This window comes from Crotalus tigris, unplaced genomic scaffold, assembly GCF_016545835.1.
Source record: "Crotalus tigris isolate CLP2741 ecotype Arizona unplaced genomic scaffold, ASM1654583v1 scf7180000024430.1745191, whole genome shotgun sequence".
NCBI classification, from domain to species: domain Eukaryota; kingdom Metazoa; phylum Chordata; class Lepidosauria; order Squamata; family Viperidae; genus Crotalus; species Crotalus tigris.
The window spans coordinates 642,001-659,109 of NW_024100597.1; the positions used below are offsets into that span (position 1 = coordinate 642,001).

Below are 17,109 nucleotides of genomic sequence, written 5' to 3' on the forward strand. Positions count from 1 at the left end.
CATTTTTGAAACTGTGTCAATTTCTCTGAATCTTTCTTAAAATGTGGTGCTCATAATTATACACACAGCTCAAGTAGAGTTTGTCCAGTGCAGAATAGACTGGAAGAATTACTTCTCATGGTTAAAAATTACAATCTGTTGATGAAGCCTAACATTACATTTGTCTTTTTTTAAGGCATAGCATACTGCTGGCTCATATCACATTGGCAATGAACCACTACAAGACTTTTCTCACAAGTATCATTACTAAGTCAGGTATCCTTCATCCTTTAGATTTCTGATTCCTAAGAAAGAAATTATGCACCTGTCTTATTGAATGTCATTTCTCCTGTTTATTTATTTTAAAAAAAGACAAAGCCATTTTGGAGGGTTGTCCTGTCTCTGGTCACAGACTCCCAAACATGCAGAGAGGTTTGTAAACTTTACTAGTAGGTTTTCCAGCAAATAACAAGTAACAAGGAAAGGTGCATGCAAACACAAACCAATACACACAAGATATCAAGTTCCCACAAATCCAGCAAGCTTGCCTAGAGAAAAAGTTCAAATCCAAAAAGGAGGCACAAGAGAAGTCATAGTCACAAGATTTCAAGACAAGAAGCAAGGCATGTGGAATCTTGGTTAGCAAACAGTAGCTGCCCACAGAGATCTTGGGCATGCTGTTCTTCTTAAACAGAAGGACCTCTGGTGTAGTTCATTTTTTCTTGTGAAAAATCTCACACTGCACCTCTTCTCACTTCTCTGGATGGCGAGCTCTTGCACTGGGAGGGGGTGGCAGCTTTGCCCCTTCATCCTCCAAACCCCATGGCAGCAATGGCTCCTGGTTACTGGGTAGGGCAGCCCCCTCTGCTTGCAATTGCTCAGGCAAGCGGTTCATCCAGCAATTCCAGCTGCTCACTGTTGATTTCCTATTCACTGTCTGAACTGCCCATGTGAGGTGAATTGCTTGACTTCAAACTCAATCCAAGAGTAATTCAGAACAGAAGGATTTTATTTTAATAAAATTCCCCCAAGTTCATGGTTTAACTGCTCCAGGTTATATGAGGCTGAGATCTGCAAGCCAAACTAGCATTCACAAATGTGTGAGCACATAGAAAAAAAAATAACACAGAGACATAGGAGGTGAGAAAATATAATTTGCCCCAAATTGAACAAGCAGCACTGACCAGAAATAAATAATTTCTCACATGACTAAAGCAACAATCCTGCCAGTTTTGCCTTACTAGTTCCAATTCTCCTAGATTATTTGGACCAGATGCATGAAATTTGTATTGTTAAGGTATTTTTTTTTTTAGCAAAACCCCTCAGCCAGAACTTACTGAGAAAAAAAAACTTCTAATTTTCTTACCCTGAATTTCTATCTCCACATATACATACAAACATACCAACCTTAGAGAATTAGAGAACAGCAACAATGTTCTGAAAATATACAAAAGTTCCAATTTTTCAGCTAACTTGCAGGCCACTCAAAATTTTTAAAAATCCCCTTAATCCAACCTAGTTGCTTTGGAAACTTTCCACATTTTACTCTCCTGCAATTGAAAATGAGATGCTAATCATTAATATCTGCAGTCTTTTCTACTTCTGCCATGAACCCGGTGAATATTATGCTTCCAAGAGGATAAGAATTTGAATTAATACATGCTTAATTGTAATACTAGCTTCAGCTATGGATATTAGTTTTTCACTCCTTTTTATATTCATAAGGAAATTAACATGAAATCAGGTTTGTGCTGCAAAAACAAAATGAAACAGAAAACAGATAGGCAAAAATTAAATCTATCCTTTTTACCCCAAAGAAAACACAACAATTGTGTAAGGTACTATTATTGTTAACAACAAGCAAACAAGTTCTTACATCCATATAAAAATAATGTTTAAAGCTTTTTTTTTCAATTTGATAAGTTCCGTCTGTATTGGGCTACAGATCTATCTGGCAGCTGCATTCCCAACATCTGGAGAGCACTTGCTGGGGGGGGGGGATACTGATCCAAATTTCTCTAGGTCACATCATTGGATCAAGTCAGCAATAGAAGACATGAAGATGTAACATTTAACTGACTTGAATAAAATTCTACATACTCTGCTTGCCAAGGACATTTCTATACATCAAAATGAGACACAAACAGATTCAAACCAAGTCAATATATACAAATGCTCTGGGGTTCACACACAAACTAAATCATAGTTTGCTTAAATGAATAAATCATAATCGAATAGATTTACACCATACAACAAGTTATATCCATGAATTAAATTTCAATACATTGTGTGAGGCTATTGAATTATACTTTATTCATAAACCATGATCTGCAATACCAGTCAGTGTAAGTTTCAATTATCTCTGCAAAAGCCATCAGCATACCACCTGCACAGGAAAACAGAATGAAGTCAAGTTCTGCAGTGATTATGAGGGAGAAACGACGAACAGCATTAAAGTCTATGGGAATTACTTTGGCAGATAAAAGAAAGAGCTGCAACACAGGTAACCTTTGTGCAAAAGCCCACAGAAGGAAAAGAAGTATAGGAAGCATCTCAGAATTTTTCCTGGGAATTTTTCTGGAAAGTAAAAGTTGAGGAAATCAATTATTTCAGTCTTATTGTGACTTTACAATAAAGGTAGTACCGTATATGCTGGCGTATAAGGCGACTTCCGCAAGTGCTAAAATCGGCGCCAAAGACGGGGATCGTCTTATACACCGAGTCATCTTATATGCCGGAAATACTGGTAGTTTCCGGCGTATAAGACGACGTTCTAGGAATGCAGCTCGGCGCCAAAGACGGGGGTCGTCTTATACGATGGGTCGCCTTGTACGCCAGCATATACGGTATTAGTATTCATGGTTTGTGCTTCTTATCTGAAGTACCAGGTCTGACAGTTCTGGTAGTGCTCTTGTCTTTAATTCTTCTGACTTCTCTAAATCAGCTTTCTTTCAAACCAGAACTATAATAATGGAGGACGCAAGTGAATGAGAGCATATTGCATCTATTCTCCATTGACAACACTACCACCTCTATTCCTAATAAGGTAGCAGGGATAATGAAGCTTCTCTCTTGTTACTTCAAGTTGTAGCACTTCAGGGTTGTGCTTTTTTCAGTATTTCTGAATGAATCCACAGCCTTTGGCCAGAACTTTGATTTCTAGTTTTACTATACAGCTAACAGAAATCCACTGAAAATAAACTGCAACAGAAACAGGTATTTCTAGCATCAAAGTAACTTCCAGTCCAGAACTTCATTTAGAGTCAACGTTAAAGGCCTTCAAGAAGTTGAACTGTAGAGTCCTAAGAACATAAGCAATGCCCTGCTGGATTAAATCCCTTTCTCATCTAGGCTGTGTTTTCACAGCAACAGCCCACCGCCTGCACAAGGAAGCCACCTAGGCTTGCAGTGGATGGCCTTCAGAGACAGTTACAATGCCATCCAGACTAATAGCCATTGAGTCCAATGGCCCCCATGAACTGGTCCAAGCCAACAACGTATCTCATGCTCAATTTAACTGATATAGGAATATAAAAATCAAATTGAAACAATAATTGTAAAAAATAATTTGCATTTCAATCCAAGGCCCAAAGACAATGCTTCACCTTTTAACTACTAGTAATCCCCCCAAGACATACATAGCATCATTCAGAGAATTTTAACTATTTGAATGAAACCACAATTCTTTTCATTAGATATCATCCCAGATCATATGAATAAATTACACCATGACAAACTAAGATATATGGTCACAGCTGAGAGGACAGATTTTATACAGCACTGTAAAAAAGACAAAATGTTAACAATAGTGAAATTAATATATATATATATACTCCCACTGGCAGTTAAAAGGAAGAAACAGCTACGATCACACATTGCTCCTAGAAGCACTAAGCCAAAAACACCAGCCTGAAGATGACGAATGAGACATCATCGAAACGTCGCCAAGACACTTCCAATTTGACGCGGGAGAAAACCCGAATAACCAAAAACCTACATACAAACACCCGCGAAAACCTCAGAAAACAAATATATATAAATGTTTAAATTTAAGCAAGAATGATTTCCACATATACTATATATATCATGGCAAATACAAATATTTAGAATATGGTTTTTAAAGTTTATGCTTATAAACAGTGTAAATCAGTTGGAATACATAGAAGTAAGAAGTCAGAAACCAAATATTTATACTATTTTAGTAGGGATTTTTTCCTCTACTTAATTTTTTTTCTTTTCACTCTTCTTTTCTTAAGCATTAAAAATGATAGTATGGTGGAGATTTTGGCATTAAGCTTAAAGATTTATATTCTTTTTCATAGCATAAAATAATTCAATGTACTTCATTAGCTATAAATATTGTATTAATGTTATACTAAGCATAAATTGCATAACTTTAGTAAATATCACATTCTTTGAAATTATATCTTTGTTTTAAATAAAGGAATTCTTAACAATAGTGTCCTAAAACCAGAGAATGCTAATTGTATATGATTTCTGACTAGATGATAAACTGAAACATTTGTAAATGATATTGTTCATTCCAAACCATATGCTGCCCTCTAGTGAGTTACTCAGTAGATTAAGTTCAAGCAATAAATTCATTTTTTGCATGGACTTGCGAGTCCTTGATTCTTGCCAGAAACAGTTTAAAATTTGACCTTATTACATAAACAGTCAGCAGGATTCATTAATGTATCTTGCTTTATGGTACAGGAATTTACTCAGGTACTTCTTATAGGACACCACAATTATACAAGCTGCTCATTTTAGGACTATTTAAAAAAATGTACAAGATTGTTATGTGGTATCATGTAGTAGAATCAAGAGAGGAATCAGGCTGGAGTCATTATGTTCCCACAACCAATTCAAGTCCAGCTCCTTCAAGTTAATTCTGTTGACTCTTATCTAGCGCCAATTTAATGTTGATGGTTAGTTAATTAGAATCTTGTATGTAGGCATTAGCAATAAATCTTAACATATGGTTCTGATTCTTTGCACCTGACATATAGTACATATAATATGTTATGTAGTATAGTTTTAAATGACAAGTGCAATAAATGAGATGCATATTCATATAAATGTAATTCCACTTTTGACTTATATTCATTTAATTACAATAAAGTGTTGACCCATTAGCTTAATAGGATTATTGTTTGTTTTCCTACTCAGTTGGCCAAGGGATGTGCATGATTTTTTAAAACAATATGGGAAAAGAAATCTCCCCTCCCCACCACTGTCAAGATCAATCTATCATTATATTGCAATTAATGGTATAAAAAGAAATCAGGAACATTTCTATCTTGAGTAGGCTGCCCTGAAGTATGACTCAAACCATAGATTTTCACAGATTACTTAGACAGGTTAATTGTATATTTTATTGACTTAAAAATGTATGTCCAGCAGGTTTCTAAAGAGATGTTATATTATTAAATGACTATTTAAAATCCAGAGGTGAAATAATGGATGTATTCTAAAATAGCAAACTGAACAGTAATAATATAGAACTATAAGCAGCACATAAAATGGATAGAATGGCATATTTGTAAATCTATTTTATCTTGAAAAAAGTATTCTCAAATGCACTTTGATCCCATTTTGTTTTGTTTTATTTTACTCAAGAATGACAATAAAAATTTGCTGTAGTGTAAAATCATAGAAATTAGTACATTCTATCCTGGACCCTAAGTGAGAAGGGCATATCAAGCCAATTCATTTTGGAATTGACAAGATAGACTTCAGCAAATACAACCACAACTAAAACAGAAGACAACACTGGGACCTGAATAAATAGCTTAAAGGTTTCCACAGAATGCATACATTTTGTTGGTTGCCATTACAATTTGCACAAAATGCAGCCAATGAGTAAGCAAGCAATCCACTTTCAAAACTAAATTCAGCTTTTATATGGCTTAATAAGACAGAAATAAGAATAAATAGGAGCCGTTGATTCAGGAGGCACTGCGGTGTAATTTCAGATGTACTTAAATGGAAGTAAGTAAATAGAGACAACAAAAAACCTAAAGCAATAACATATATCTTACCGTGAAAAACACTATTGTCCACCAAAAAATGTCTGCAGTACTGAAGACAACTTCTTTTGTCCAAGTTCCAGTAACTCATTGTCAAAAACTTTCTTCTTAATATCAAAGGCAGTTACTCTGCAAAAGAAGGAAAAAGCATTGGCAATGCACAGAGAATCATTAAGAAAAACAATCTAGTGAAATTCATTCAAATAAAGAAATCACATTTGGGGGCCAATATCAGTACAAAATAAAAATATAATTTCATTCTAAATGTTTCCACCCTTACTCTTTCAGGTCCAGCCATTCTAGCATAATCACTGAAGCAATTTGTATATTATTACATTTCCCCAGAGAAAGCAGGGAGAGGAAAGCTTCTGAATGGATGAAATGTAAGACACTGATTTCTAATAATGTAGATGAATAACTTCGTTTTATATAGAATCCTAAAATGTTGTAAGTTAGGAGGTTACCTATTCTAACCTACTGCTAAATATAGGATCTGCAATTCACTGCAAAATGCAGCAATAGCATTGCTGATGGGTCACATCTGAAATTAAGTTTGTGCTTAAATACTTAAGAAAAAAATAACCTAGCACTTGCTAAAGAACCATATTGCATTATTAGAGTTTTTACCATTAAGACATTTATTTTAATTCTCACCAGAAATTTACTCTAGTCTTGCTATTTTAAGGCAAAGTGCAAAGAAAAATGTTGTTCACGCCTCAATTTCCACTGGAAAAAGACTTTCAGAGAGGCATAGCGACTGAAGTCATTCATTTCCCAGAACTGCATAGCTTCTGCATAGCTTGGTGGTCCTTCGAGTCACTTCTATGTCTGCAAAAAACTGTGATGGCAATATCCTGCCATATACATTAATAGATATGGAATACATGAAAACTATAGGATAGGCATAAAAAAACATTTGGGCTATTTTGAGTCTCAAGAATAAATAAGACTGTGGGGTGGGTGGGTGGTAGATCATCTTAGGAAGAAATATTGTTTCAGATCCACTTTAAACAAATCCTATTATAATATGTGCATATAGTTTGAAAGATTGACTTGACTATTCATATGAAAAATAGTAAGAAGACTACGTGGATTATAATAGTTTCTGAATAATGGAACAGGTTATTTTTAGTAATGTCAAATCTTGGGGGGAAATGAACGTGAAAGAAAAGGAAACAAATGAACAAATTAGAATGAAAATAGAATAAGAAGAGAAAGTACAATCCATATAAAAATATTAGAAAATAGATTCCTTGAAAGATGCTTGGATCATTGAAAAAAGAATTGTTACAGATTTTCACAAATGTGGAGTAACATTAAAAGTATGATCCAGGAAAAATGCTGGATTATTTTGTGTGAATACACAATTATTTCCAAGTACTGAAAGATATATTGTATAGGTCTGTGATCATTTGAAAAACAAAAAGCAATGTATAAATTGGTTTATGAACTTACTGGATCTAAGGATGGTTACAAGAATAGAAAAGTATGAAGAACTACAGTGAATGATGTTGGTGAGACAGTTTTAATCTTGTTTTCTTTTCTAGTTATCTCATGATTTAATGTCTTTGATTTATATTTTTTTATTCCTCCTCTTAGCTTTTGAATAACATTTAGTCTGAAAGGAATAACATCTACATAAGTAATGTTTTCTTTTTGTAGCAATTCTGTTTTGTGGAAGATTATGCACCATTAAGGTCTATTGCATCCTTCTGCAGCAAAAACAGTTTCTATCTATCCATTTTTGCCTCATTCATTTTCAAAGACCACAAAAAACACTACCAAGGCATTATGTTTTGGAAAAAGGTACATGATAGTCCATTCATGAGGGATGGGGATAGCCTATTAGCCAAGTTAATTGCTTCAGGAACAAGCTGCTCCAGACAAGCTAGGCAACAGAAAATAAACTCTGAGGAAGCTGAAGCACATGACAGAACAATTCCATCAAAAATTTAAAAAGAAAAACCCGAAGCATATATCTGCCTTATCTTTGTAAAAGTCAAATACCTTAGTTGCATTAAAATGTGAAGTTTACTAGAGGAAATTTCCTGAGCTTGCCGAGTTTCATTTCAGTTTCACCAATTATTTAATTTTATTCCTTGGCCAGCAGAGAATCTATGGCAGTGGTGGCGAACCTATGGCACGGGTGCCAGAGGCGGCACTCAGAGCCCTCTCTGTGGGCACACGCGCCGTCGCCCCAGTCCTAGGCCTTCAGCTGGGTTTTATAAAACCTTGTTGCTTTAGGCCTCCGCCGCCGTGTGCAAAAAAAAAAAAAGAGGTTCAATCAATCAGTCAATTTCAACTTCTCGCAGAAAAAAAAATTGGAATTGATTGATTGAACTTTTTAGTCCCACCCAGTCTGCCGTTACCACTGCAGCCATGTCCACCCAATGGGCCACACCCACCCGGCACCCGACGATGCATAAGTGGGTTTTGAGTTGCAGTTTGGGCACTCAGTCTCTAAAAGGTTCGCCATCACTGATCTACGGCTTAGCTCAGATGGCTGTTAGCTGCTTTTCCAACCACTGTCAAAGCCCAAATCATACAGGACAACTGGAGCAATAGACTCAAAAAAGCAAAGTATTAATTCACAATGGAGTTATCTGATTTACAGAAGCCCTTTCCAAAATGTTCCGTGCTCTAACATCCAACAAATAAATATGAGGGCAATGGTTTTTTAAAAATCTAATACATTAATATTTGACAACAATGGAAAATGTATTTCTGTTCTCCAAAACTACATAGCTTTTACATAGCCATGTTCACTTCTTTCAACAAATACTTGATGCTCATAACAGACCACGATTGTCCTTCCCTTTCTAGCAGCATTTAGTTGCCTTAAAATCCATCTATTCATTTTCCATCATTTAGTCAAAGTTGTATCAAAATACCCAATTTGTCTAGTTTTTCACAATTTGTGACTAACTTGAAATTGTATCTTCTATTTTCTCTGCCAAACATTAATTTTTAGACCCATATTCAATCTATTGTATATTTTATGAAAATCACGAGTTCTCATCCGAAAAATGTTCTATAAATTCAGAATGTGTGTACATTCATGCCATCAAACCATATCCTCTGATGCCACCACAAGCATTTATTTTACTCTTATCCATAAATATATTAAATAACAAAGGGAATATCATACCTCCTTGTTTAATCCCTGTTCAATGTTATTTGATACTTATTCTATTTATTCTCATTCATATTTTACTTTGTATATCACCCTTACCATGCAGTAGCCAATATTCAACTCTGTGTAAACTTTTCCATAGTAAACTTTCTTACCTTCATATACTTCCCAGTAAACTGAAGAAAAGCAAAAATCTGATCTTTACAACTCCTTCTAGGCATAGAGATGCACTGGACTTCCCAAATTTTATTCATTTTCACTTCTGTAAACTTTAAACCACAACTCTGCCAACTAAATACGGTATATTTTTGACATTCACTATTGGCACTTCATTTTGTAAGGAATAACAATTATATCCAACTCTATGGCTTTTTTCCATCCAGAATAATTATTCATTCATCTAGTTTCAGTAAGAAGAGAAAAATTCATCCAGATCAAGCATGCACACCCAATATATCCTTATTCATTTGTTCCATGATTTTGTTTCCCTCCCATGATAGTGGGGAGAGATAGTTCTATATGCTATAGAGATAAGGAGACAAGTGCTGGAGTTAAGATCATGATATCTTTCCCCAGTGAATTTGATAGCTGGTCCTGGAACAATATCAAATTATTCTTTCAGCAACTGATAGACTTAGGTGAATATTCATTACGTAAACAGCTGGCTTCTTGACCATCCATTTCATCAATTCTACATGACAATTTAGTTTCTAGAAGTATCTCTAAAACAGAAATTGGAAATTTCCTTCACCTTTTTAAATCTGCTGCCCACTGCCTTCATATTTAATGTTCCAAACAGAACAAATTCAAAATAATGAAGTTCACATATTAACTTGAAAATATGCAAAGCTCATGCTTAAACAAAATCTGTTTATCTTTTTTTAAAAAAGTTTTAGCAGTGAGATAAAACAGATCGACTAAACTCATTTTAATGATCTGACAAATTTGGGGAGAAAAAACATGCAATTTTATTTATATTGCATTACATTCTACAATACATCCCTTCCCCCCCCCCCACTCCACCCTTCCATCCTTTTAACTTTGTGCAAATTGTTAAAGACCTGGTTGTTTTCCCAGGCCTTGGGTTTGGATGGTGGTTGATTCCCCTTGGCTTCTGATTCTGTCTTCTAGGCAACTGCATTTTCCTCTTTGATATACAGTATGTCTAGATTTGCTATGGCAAATCTAGACAGCATACTAAAAAGCAGAGACATCACCCTGCCAACAAAAGTGCGTATAGTCCAGGCCATGGTTTTCCCAGTTGCAATGTATGGCTGTGAAAGTTGGACCATAAGAAAGGCTGAGCGCAAAAGAATTGAGGCCTTTGAACTATGGTGCTGGAGAAGACTCCTGCGAGTCCCTTGGACTGCAAGGCGTTCAAACCGGTCAGTCCTAGAAGAGATCAACCCCGACTGCTCTTTAGAAGGCCAGATCCTGAAGTTGAAACTCAAATACTTTGGCCACCTAATGAGAAGGAAGGACTCACTGGAGAAGGGCCTAATGCTGGGAAAGATTGAGGGCAATAGAAGAACGGGACGACAGAGAATGAGATGGCTGGATGGAGTCACTGAAGCAGTAGGTGTGAACTTAAATGGACTCCAGAAGATGGTAGAGGACAGGAAGACCTGGAGGAACGTTGTCCATGGGGTCGTGATGGGTCGGACACGACTTCACAATTAACAACAACAATGTTGTTTTCTTTTTAATTGTTAAATTGTAAGTCATACACAGTCACTATGGATTCAACCAGCCTCAAAATTTAAATAAATAAATAAGAGGAATTTAAGTGAACTTTTTTTCTGGTACCCATAATCTCTTAAGTGCCTTATCAAATTCTCGCAGAACTTTCAAAATTTACAAACATCATATATAGAATTTGCCTAAAAGAAGCTCTCCAGCCAATATGCTTAAAGTTGATGTTGATGCTTTAGATAATACATTAATATTTAAACTCCATGTTTAGGTCTTGATGACTAATAGTTTGCACCTTAAAACACTCTGAATACAGCCATGATTCTTCGTTTTTCGGCTGCCACAGCAATGGGAGGGGGAAGACTGCATTCTTACAACTTAGTCAAAACAATAACTTCCTTGTGGGAACCAAGGTCAAGCAGCTAAAGTGTTTGGCGGGCTGGAACTACCATTAGGAAGACCGCCAAAGGTATTAATTGGAGATTGTGATTTATGACAAATCAATGGGTGGGAAGTTTAACTTGTAACTTGTAACCTTTTGGGGGGGGTAACTTTCAGTCTTGATTTCACCTTTGATCATGCTGATATTATGTAGCCATTAAAATTGTTCTTTAAGGAAATCAATTGCCTCAGAGTTCTTATTTTTACTGGTCTCATCTATCAGAATCATGACAGGTGACTCAAAAACACCTTTAACATTATTATTGCACCAATAATGCAAGCAGTTGAACATGTCTTACAATAGTATAAGAGATTTTCAGATTCCACATTCTTCTTTATTTTGAAAAAGTATAAAAAATTCCAATCTAGGCCTACAGTGGCTTAACTGCTACATTAAGTATGGCAAAATCTTGGAGATCCACCAGAGAATGCCTCCAGAAAAAATGATACCTTGATCCTGTCAAAACTACAGGAGTGTACCATGGTAGGACTCAGGATTCTTGAACAACAAAAGGAAGACCATCATTCAACATCTGGTCAGAATTCTATGCAGAGAAAAAGATCTGATCTCTAACGTGAAAGGAGACCATCCAGCAACTTGTAGACTACCTCTCTGAATCTCATGATTCTCACCAATCTCTAGGGCCAGATAATCATTTGGCTCTCATGTAGGACATTGATTATTTGGGCATGGAAATGTTTACTTTATATAGCAGAAACAGGACAACTAGCCAACCCAGGCAATATTGAAAAAGGAGGGGAAAGCATATTGGAACTCATCCATATTGGCAGTCAGTTGTACATAATTCCCATAGTTCTCCTTATTCCTACATTTTTCAGAAAATATTTCTTTGAAGCGCTCTTTCTTTGGCTTTTCAACTGGGAAGGAGTTATCCATTCAGAATGGAAGCACTGACAGAACATTTCTTTTTTGTATAGAATTTTTATTGAGAATTTTTACTTGAATAAAAGAAAAAATAAGAAATTCATAAAAGAAGGAAGAAAAAAGGAAAAGTGCAGGAAACAATACTGTTAAAATAAAAGGAAAAAAGGTAATTAGTGACTTAGCACAATTACTATCAAAATTGTTGTCCCTTCTTAAACATAACCATGATCCTTTAACCCCTTGTTCAATGCTGTCTTAATTGTTCAATCTAAAAATCATTTCAGCTTTTTCCATTTTCAGCAAAAAGTCTGAAAAAGGTTCAGTAGTCTATAAAAGTACTTGTTATTTTATCTTCTTTTGTGCATGCTTCAATCTAATATACATATAATTATTGTGCTGGATAATGAAATAGTATTTTATGCTATGTAGTATCTGTCATGAAGAATATATTCTTCTGGACTGGTTCAACAATCCTCTTCTTTCTAAAACTTTCACTTCTTTTAATGATAAACATTTTTATTTATTCAACTTTGTAATCCATAAAAAGGGAGTAAAAATAGAAGGGGTTTTTTACACATACATAACATGTGTCATAACACTTTACGGAATACTTTCAGCATTCTTTACTTCTATACATAGTCATCTCAGAATTCCATGTTTCCCTTTTTTTCTGCTTCTTTGTTTAACATAATCAATCAGCTTTCTTAGCAAATTTAAACATTATTCTTTCTCACAGAGATATATATTACCTGTTTATAAAATTCAAAACAGGTTTTAAATGAGGTAATATTTCAAATTTAATTTTCCCTTTACTCCGGCTTTTAGTTTTCTTATTCCAAAATCGAGTAAGTTTTTTTGCATTTGATTCTTTTAAACTCTTTATAATGGGTTCCTTTCTTTTTACTTTAATCTTTCCCAGATCAAATGGGACTGGGACAGGTGGCTTTAGGTGTTCCGTTGCTCTGAAAGAATTTTTACACATAAAATTTGCTCTGTTAAAACATGATTTAGAAAGTGGATCAGGCAAACCTGGTGTCCTTCCAAAAGGCTTTTGCATGAGGCTTTGTGCATAATGACTTCTTCCGTGGTTCCTAGTGCTCTCCTCCCTCCAGACCCTGCAGACATCTCCATGAGGACTCTCCTCCCAGAGTTCATGTTGGCAATCTCATGGCTTCTTAGCTGGAGAAGCTCCATTAGTTCAGGCATATCTCCCGGCTGTTGGTCTCCTTGTCACTCTGTGTCCTTGTTGGTAGAGATTTATTAGTTTGCTATGATCCACCAGGAAATGAGAGAACATTTCCAAACTCTTCTTTCAAAACAAGTTCAATGGAGACACCAAGTTTAGGATGATGTATCTCCTCTGTAGATAATGGTCCTGGTAACTGCAATGTACTATTCATTCCCATCTTAGCTTACCTGGGCCACTTACCCTTTGCCAACTTCCTAACTTGCCTCATTTTTCCATTGCCTGCCACCAGTCATTTCCATTCCTTCACTGAACCTGTAACAATTATGTGAAGACACATACATGGCACCACACATGCATCCTTAGCTTTGTACTTGGATCAGAACAGCAGCTTGTTACAGCTCAGTTTTTCTTTTCTACCTAGAAAGGAATTATCCTTAGGAAGATAAGGGAGCACTGACCCAATATTTCATTAAATTGGACACTGAAATGAATTCTATACACAGTTTAAATGTTTAATGCCACACATACTTCATCTTGATGGCCTGAGAGAAACTGTTCTTCCCTAGGAGCTCTCAGATCTATATTTAGACTATGTTAATTGCAAAGGCCATGTTAATCAATTGCAAAGTGATTACGCATTATCAATGTAATCTGTATGTATATTATTCAGCTTTTTTTCTGCCCATAAGATTAACTGCCAAGAGTGCTTATTTACACACTGTCATTTCTCAGGCATTTGATAAAGTAGACCACAACCTACTACTTCATAAGATAGAAAAATGTGGGTTAGACAACATCACCACCAGATGGATCCGTAGCTGGCTGACCGGCCATACTCAGCAAGTGGTCCTCAATGGAACCGCATTTACATGGAGGGAAGTGTGTAGTGGGGTGCCCCAGGGCTATGTTCTGGGCTCAGTGCTCTTCAACCTCTTCATCAATGATTTGGAGAAGGGGATAGATGGGGAACTCATCAAATTTGCAGACGACACCAAGCTGACAGGAATAGCCAACACTCCAGAAGACAGGCTTAAGATACAGAAGGATCTGGACAGACTTGAACACTGGGCACTAACTAACAAAATGAAATTCAATGGTGAAAAAAGCAAGGTTCTACATTTAGGCAAGAAAAACCAAAAGCACAGGTATAGTATAGGGGGTACCTTGCTGAATAATAGTAACTGTGAGAGGGACCTCGGAATCCTAGTAGACAATCACTTAAATATGAGCCAGCAGTGTGCTGCAGCTGCCAAAAAGGCCAACACAGTGCTAGGCTGCATTAACAGAGGGATAGAATCAAGATCACATGAAGTGTTAATACCACTTTACAATGCCTTGGTAAGGCCACACTTGGAGTACTGCATCCATTTTTGGTCACCACGATGTAAAAAAGATGTTGAGACTCTAGAAAGAGTACAGAGAAGAGCAACAAAGATGATTAGGAGTCTGGAGGATAAAGCATATAAGGAACGGCTGCTGGAATTGGGTATGTCTAGTTTAATGAAAAGAAGGACGAGGGGGGACATAATAACAGTATTCCAATATCTCAGGGGCTGCCACAAAGAAGAGGGAGTCAAGCTATTTTCCAAAGCACCTGAAGGTAGGACAAGAAGCAACAGGTGGAAACTAATCAAGGAGAGAAGCAACCTAGAACTAAGGAGAAACTTCCTGACAGTTAGAACAATTAACCAGTGGAACAACCTGCCTCCAGAAGCGGTGAATGCTCCAACACTGGAAATTTTAAAGAAGAGACTGGATAGCCATTTGTCTGAAATGGTATAGGGTTTCCTACCTGAGCAGGGGGTTGGACTAGATGACCTCCAAGGTCCCTTCCAACTTTACTACTACTACTACTACTATTAGTATTATTATTATTATAAAATAATCCTTTGCTTACATTCCCAAATTAATTTTATTTCTTTTTTTTTATACATTGTGTTTTACTTGCCATGGGGAAAAATTATACCAGGTTGAAAACCTGCAATATGCTGATTATATAATTTCTAAATCTGAGATTGACCTTTTCTCTTGCAGTGTCCACAGGAGAGAGTCAATCTTCTCTACTATCCCTCTTAAAGCAACCTGAACACACCAGGTAGTAGATACTAACCTCCCCCCTTATTGGTTTTTAAAACATGACAGCTGTATGTCCCTCCCTTTCCATGATTTTGCCTCCCTAGAGTCCCTCCATCCATCCTTTAGGAATATGTGATCATGCTGTCATCTTTTCCCTCTGAATTGCTTGCCAGCTGGGTAATGGCACAAGTGAATACTGCCAAGAAAGCCATCTGGCTTTCTTTTTCTCCCTCTAGTAATGTTAGCCATAGTTTCAATACTACAACTGTTTTTCATGGAGAAAAGAAAAAGACGAACCAGAAAAAACTTTATTGATTGCATTACAACTCTTCTTAGATGGTGACTTGATCTACAGATGCAGAATGACACAATAGGATCTTGAGTGCTAGGGATTTGCCATTTTAGATATATCTATCTATATATTTATCTATCTATCTATCTCTAAGTAGGAACGACCAAAAAAGGGGAGGAAAGAACCTCCCTAATTCAAGACAGTGGGAGGTAGAGGGGAACAATGACACACCCACAAGCAGTAAAAGCAAGAAAAGAGGAGTCATCAGTATGGAAGCCATAATTAAAAAGCAGTTAAATCAATTAGGACCTACGACAAGATCTAGGAGCCGTGTGCAAATGACGGCTCACCTATAAAGGCACTCTCCCACAGACCAGCATTAACCCTGACGATGTCAGAAGTATCTGACGAAAGCTTGGTGATCGGTGATGGTATTAAACTTTTATAATTTATTATATTCCTGGTGTTCACGTTTTATTGGTAACTGACTATGGATTCACCCAGGAATCACATTTTTATTTTCACTATTCTTATTAACTATATATATATATAGTTAATATATATAGTTTTACATTCAAGGTAAAGATAGATAGATAGATAGATAGATAGATAGATAGATAGATAGATAGATAGATAGATAGATAGATAGATAGATAGATAGATAGATAGATAGTAGGGAAACCACTATAAGTACTATGATGATAAAAGAATGATATGCCTTTATCACATTAGTAATATGATAAAGAATGTGTTTATCATGTCAGCAATAAAGGCATTTTTCCCTTTTCCTTGCTCTGATTGTTTTCTATTTGTGCAGTTGTTCAGAGAACAACATCAGAACCATGTTTCTCTTCTATACATATGTAGTACATATCTCTCCAGTGTTAAGTAATCTTATTCCACTGTATGTGTAATCCTGGCCAAGCAGATGCAGCTATTAAAGGCGACAGAATGTGTATCTGTCCTGAGAACAAGATAAGAAATGAATTGGAGTATTTTAAATTGATTATGGACAGTTTTTATGTGTTTGTATATTGGTTTTTGACTTTGTGAGCCAGCTAGAATTGCTTAGATGAAATAGAATGAGATGGAAACCCCTTACAAATGAGGAGGAGGAGGAGATTCCTTTGTCTAGGGAAGAAAGGAAACATGAGGAAAAGACTTAAAGTAAATCTGCTTTAATTAATTAGATATAAATTGTCTGAATAATTTCTTTGACAGGCTTTCAAGATTCTGTTATAACACCTTATTACCACCCCACATCTTTCCAGACATCCAAACGCTTCTTGTTGCCTGAGAGTGACAGTCAGATGGGGCTTGACATCAAGTCAATTATAATGTTGCTTTGTTATTGCAAAAAGACAATTCTTTAGAGTATTACATGATGAA

At 36.1% G+C, this 17,109-nt stretch overlaps 1 protein-coding gene across 4 annotated transcripts in view; it reads right to left on the bottom strand.

Annotated features, from left to right (window-relative positions):
- PLCH1 (phospholipase C eta 1) overlaps positions 1–17,109 on the bottom strand; it is a 161,950-nt gene that overhangs the window by 128,347 nt on the left and 16,494 nt on the right. For 3 of the 4 annotated variants that reach the window (XM_039330630.1, XM_039330629.1, XM_039330627.1), the window contains exon 2: positions 6,024–6,140. In XM_039330630.1, coding sequence (XP_039186564.1) covers positions 6,024–6,102 — 79 coding nt within the window. In that variant the 5' untranslated portion in view covers positions 6,103–6,140. Of the gene's footprint in view, positions 1–6,023; positions 6,141–13,192; positions 14,143–17,109 lie in introns of those variants that run through there. The other variant, XM_039330628.1, reaches the window with a different exon arrangement.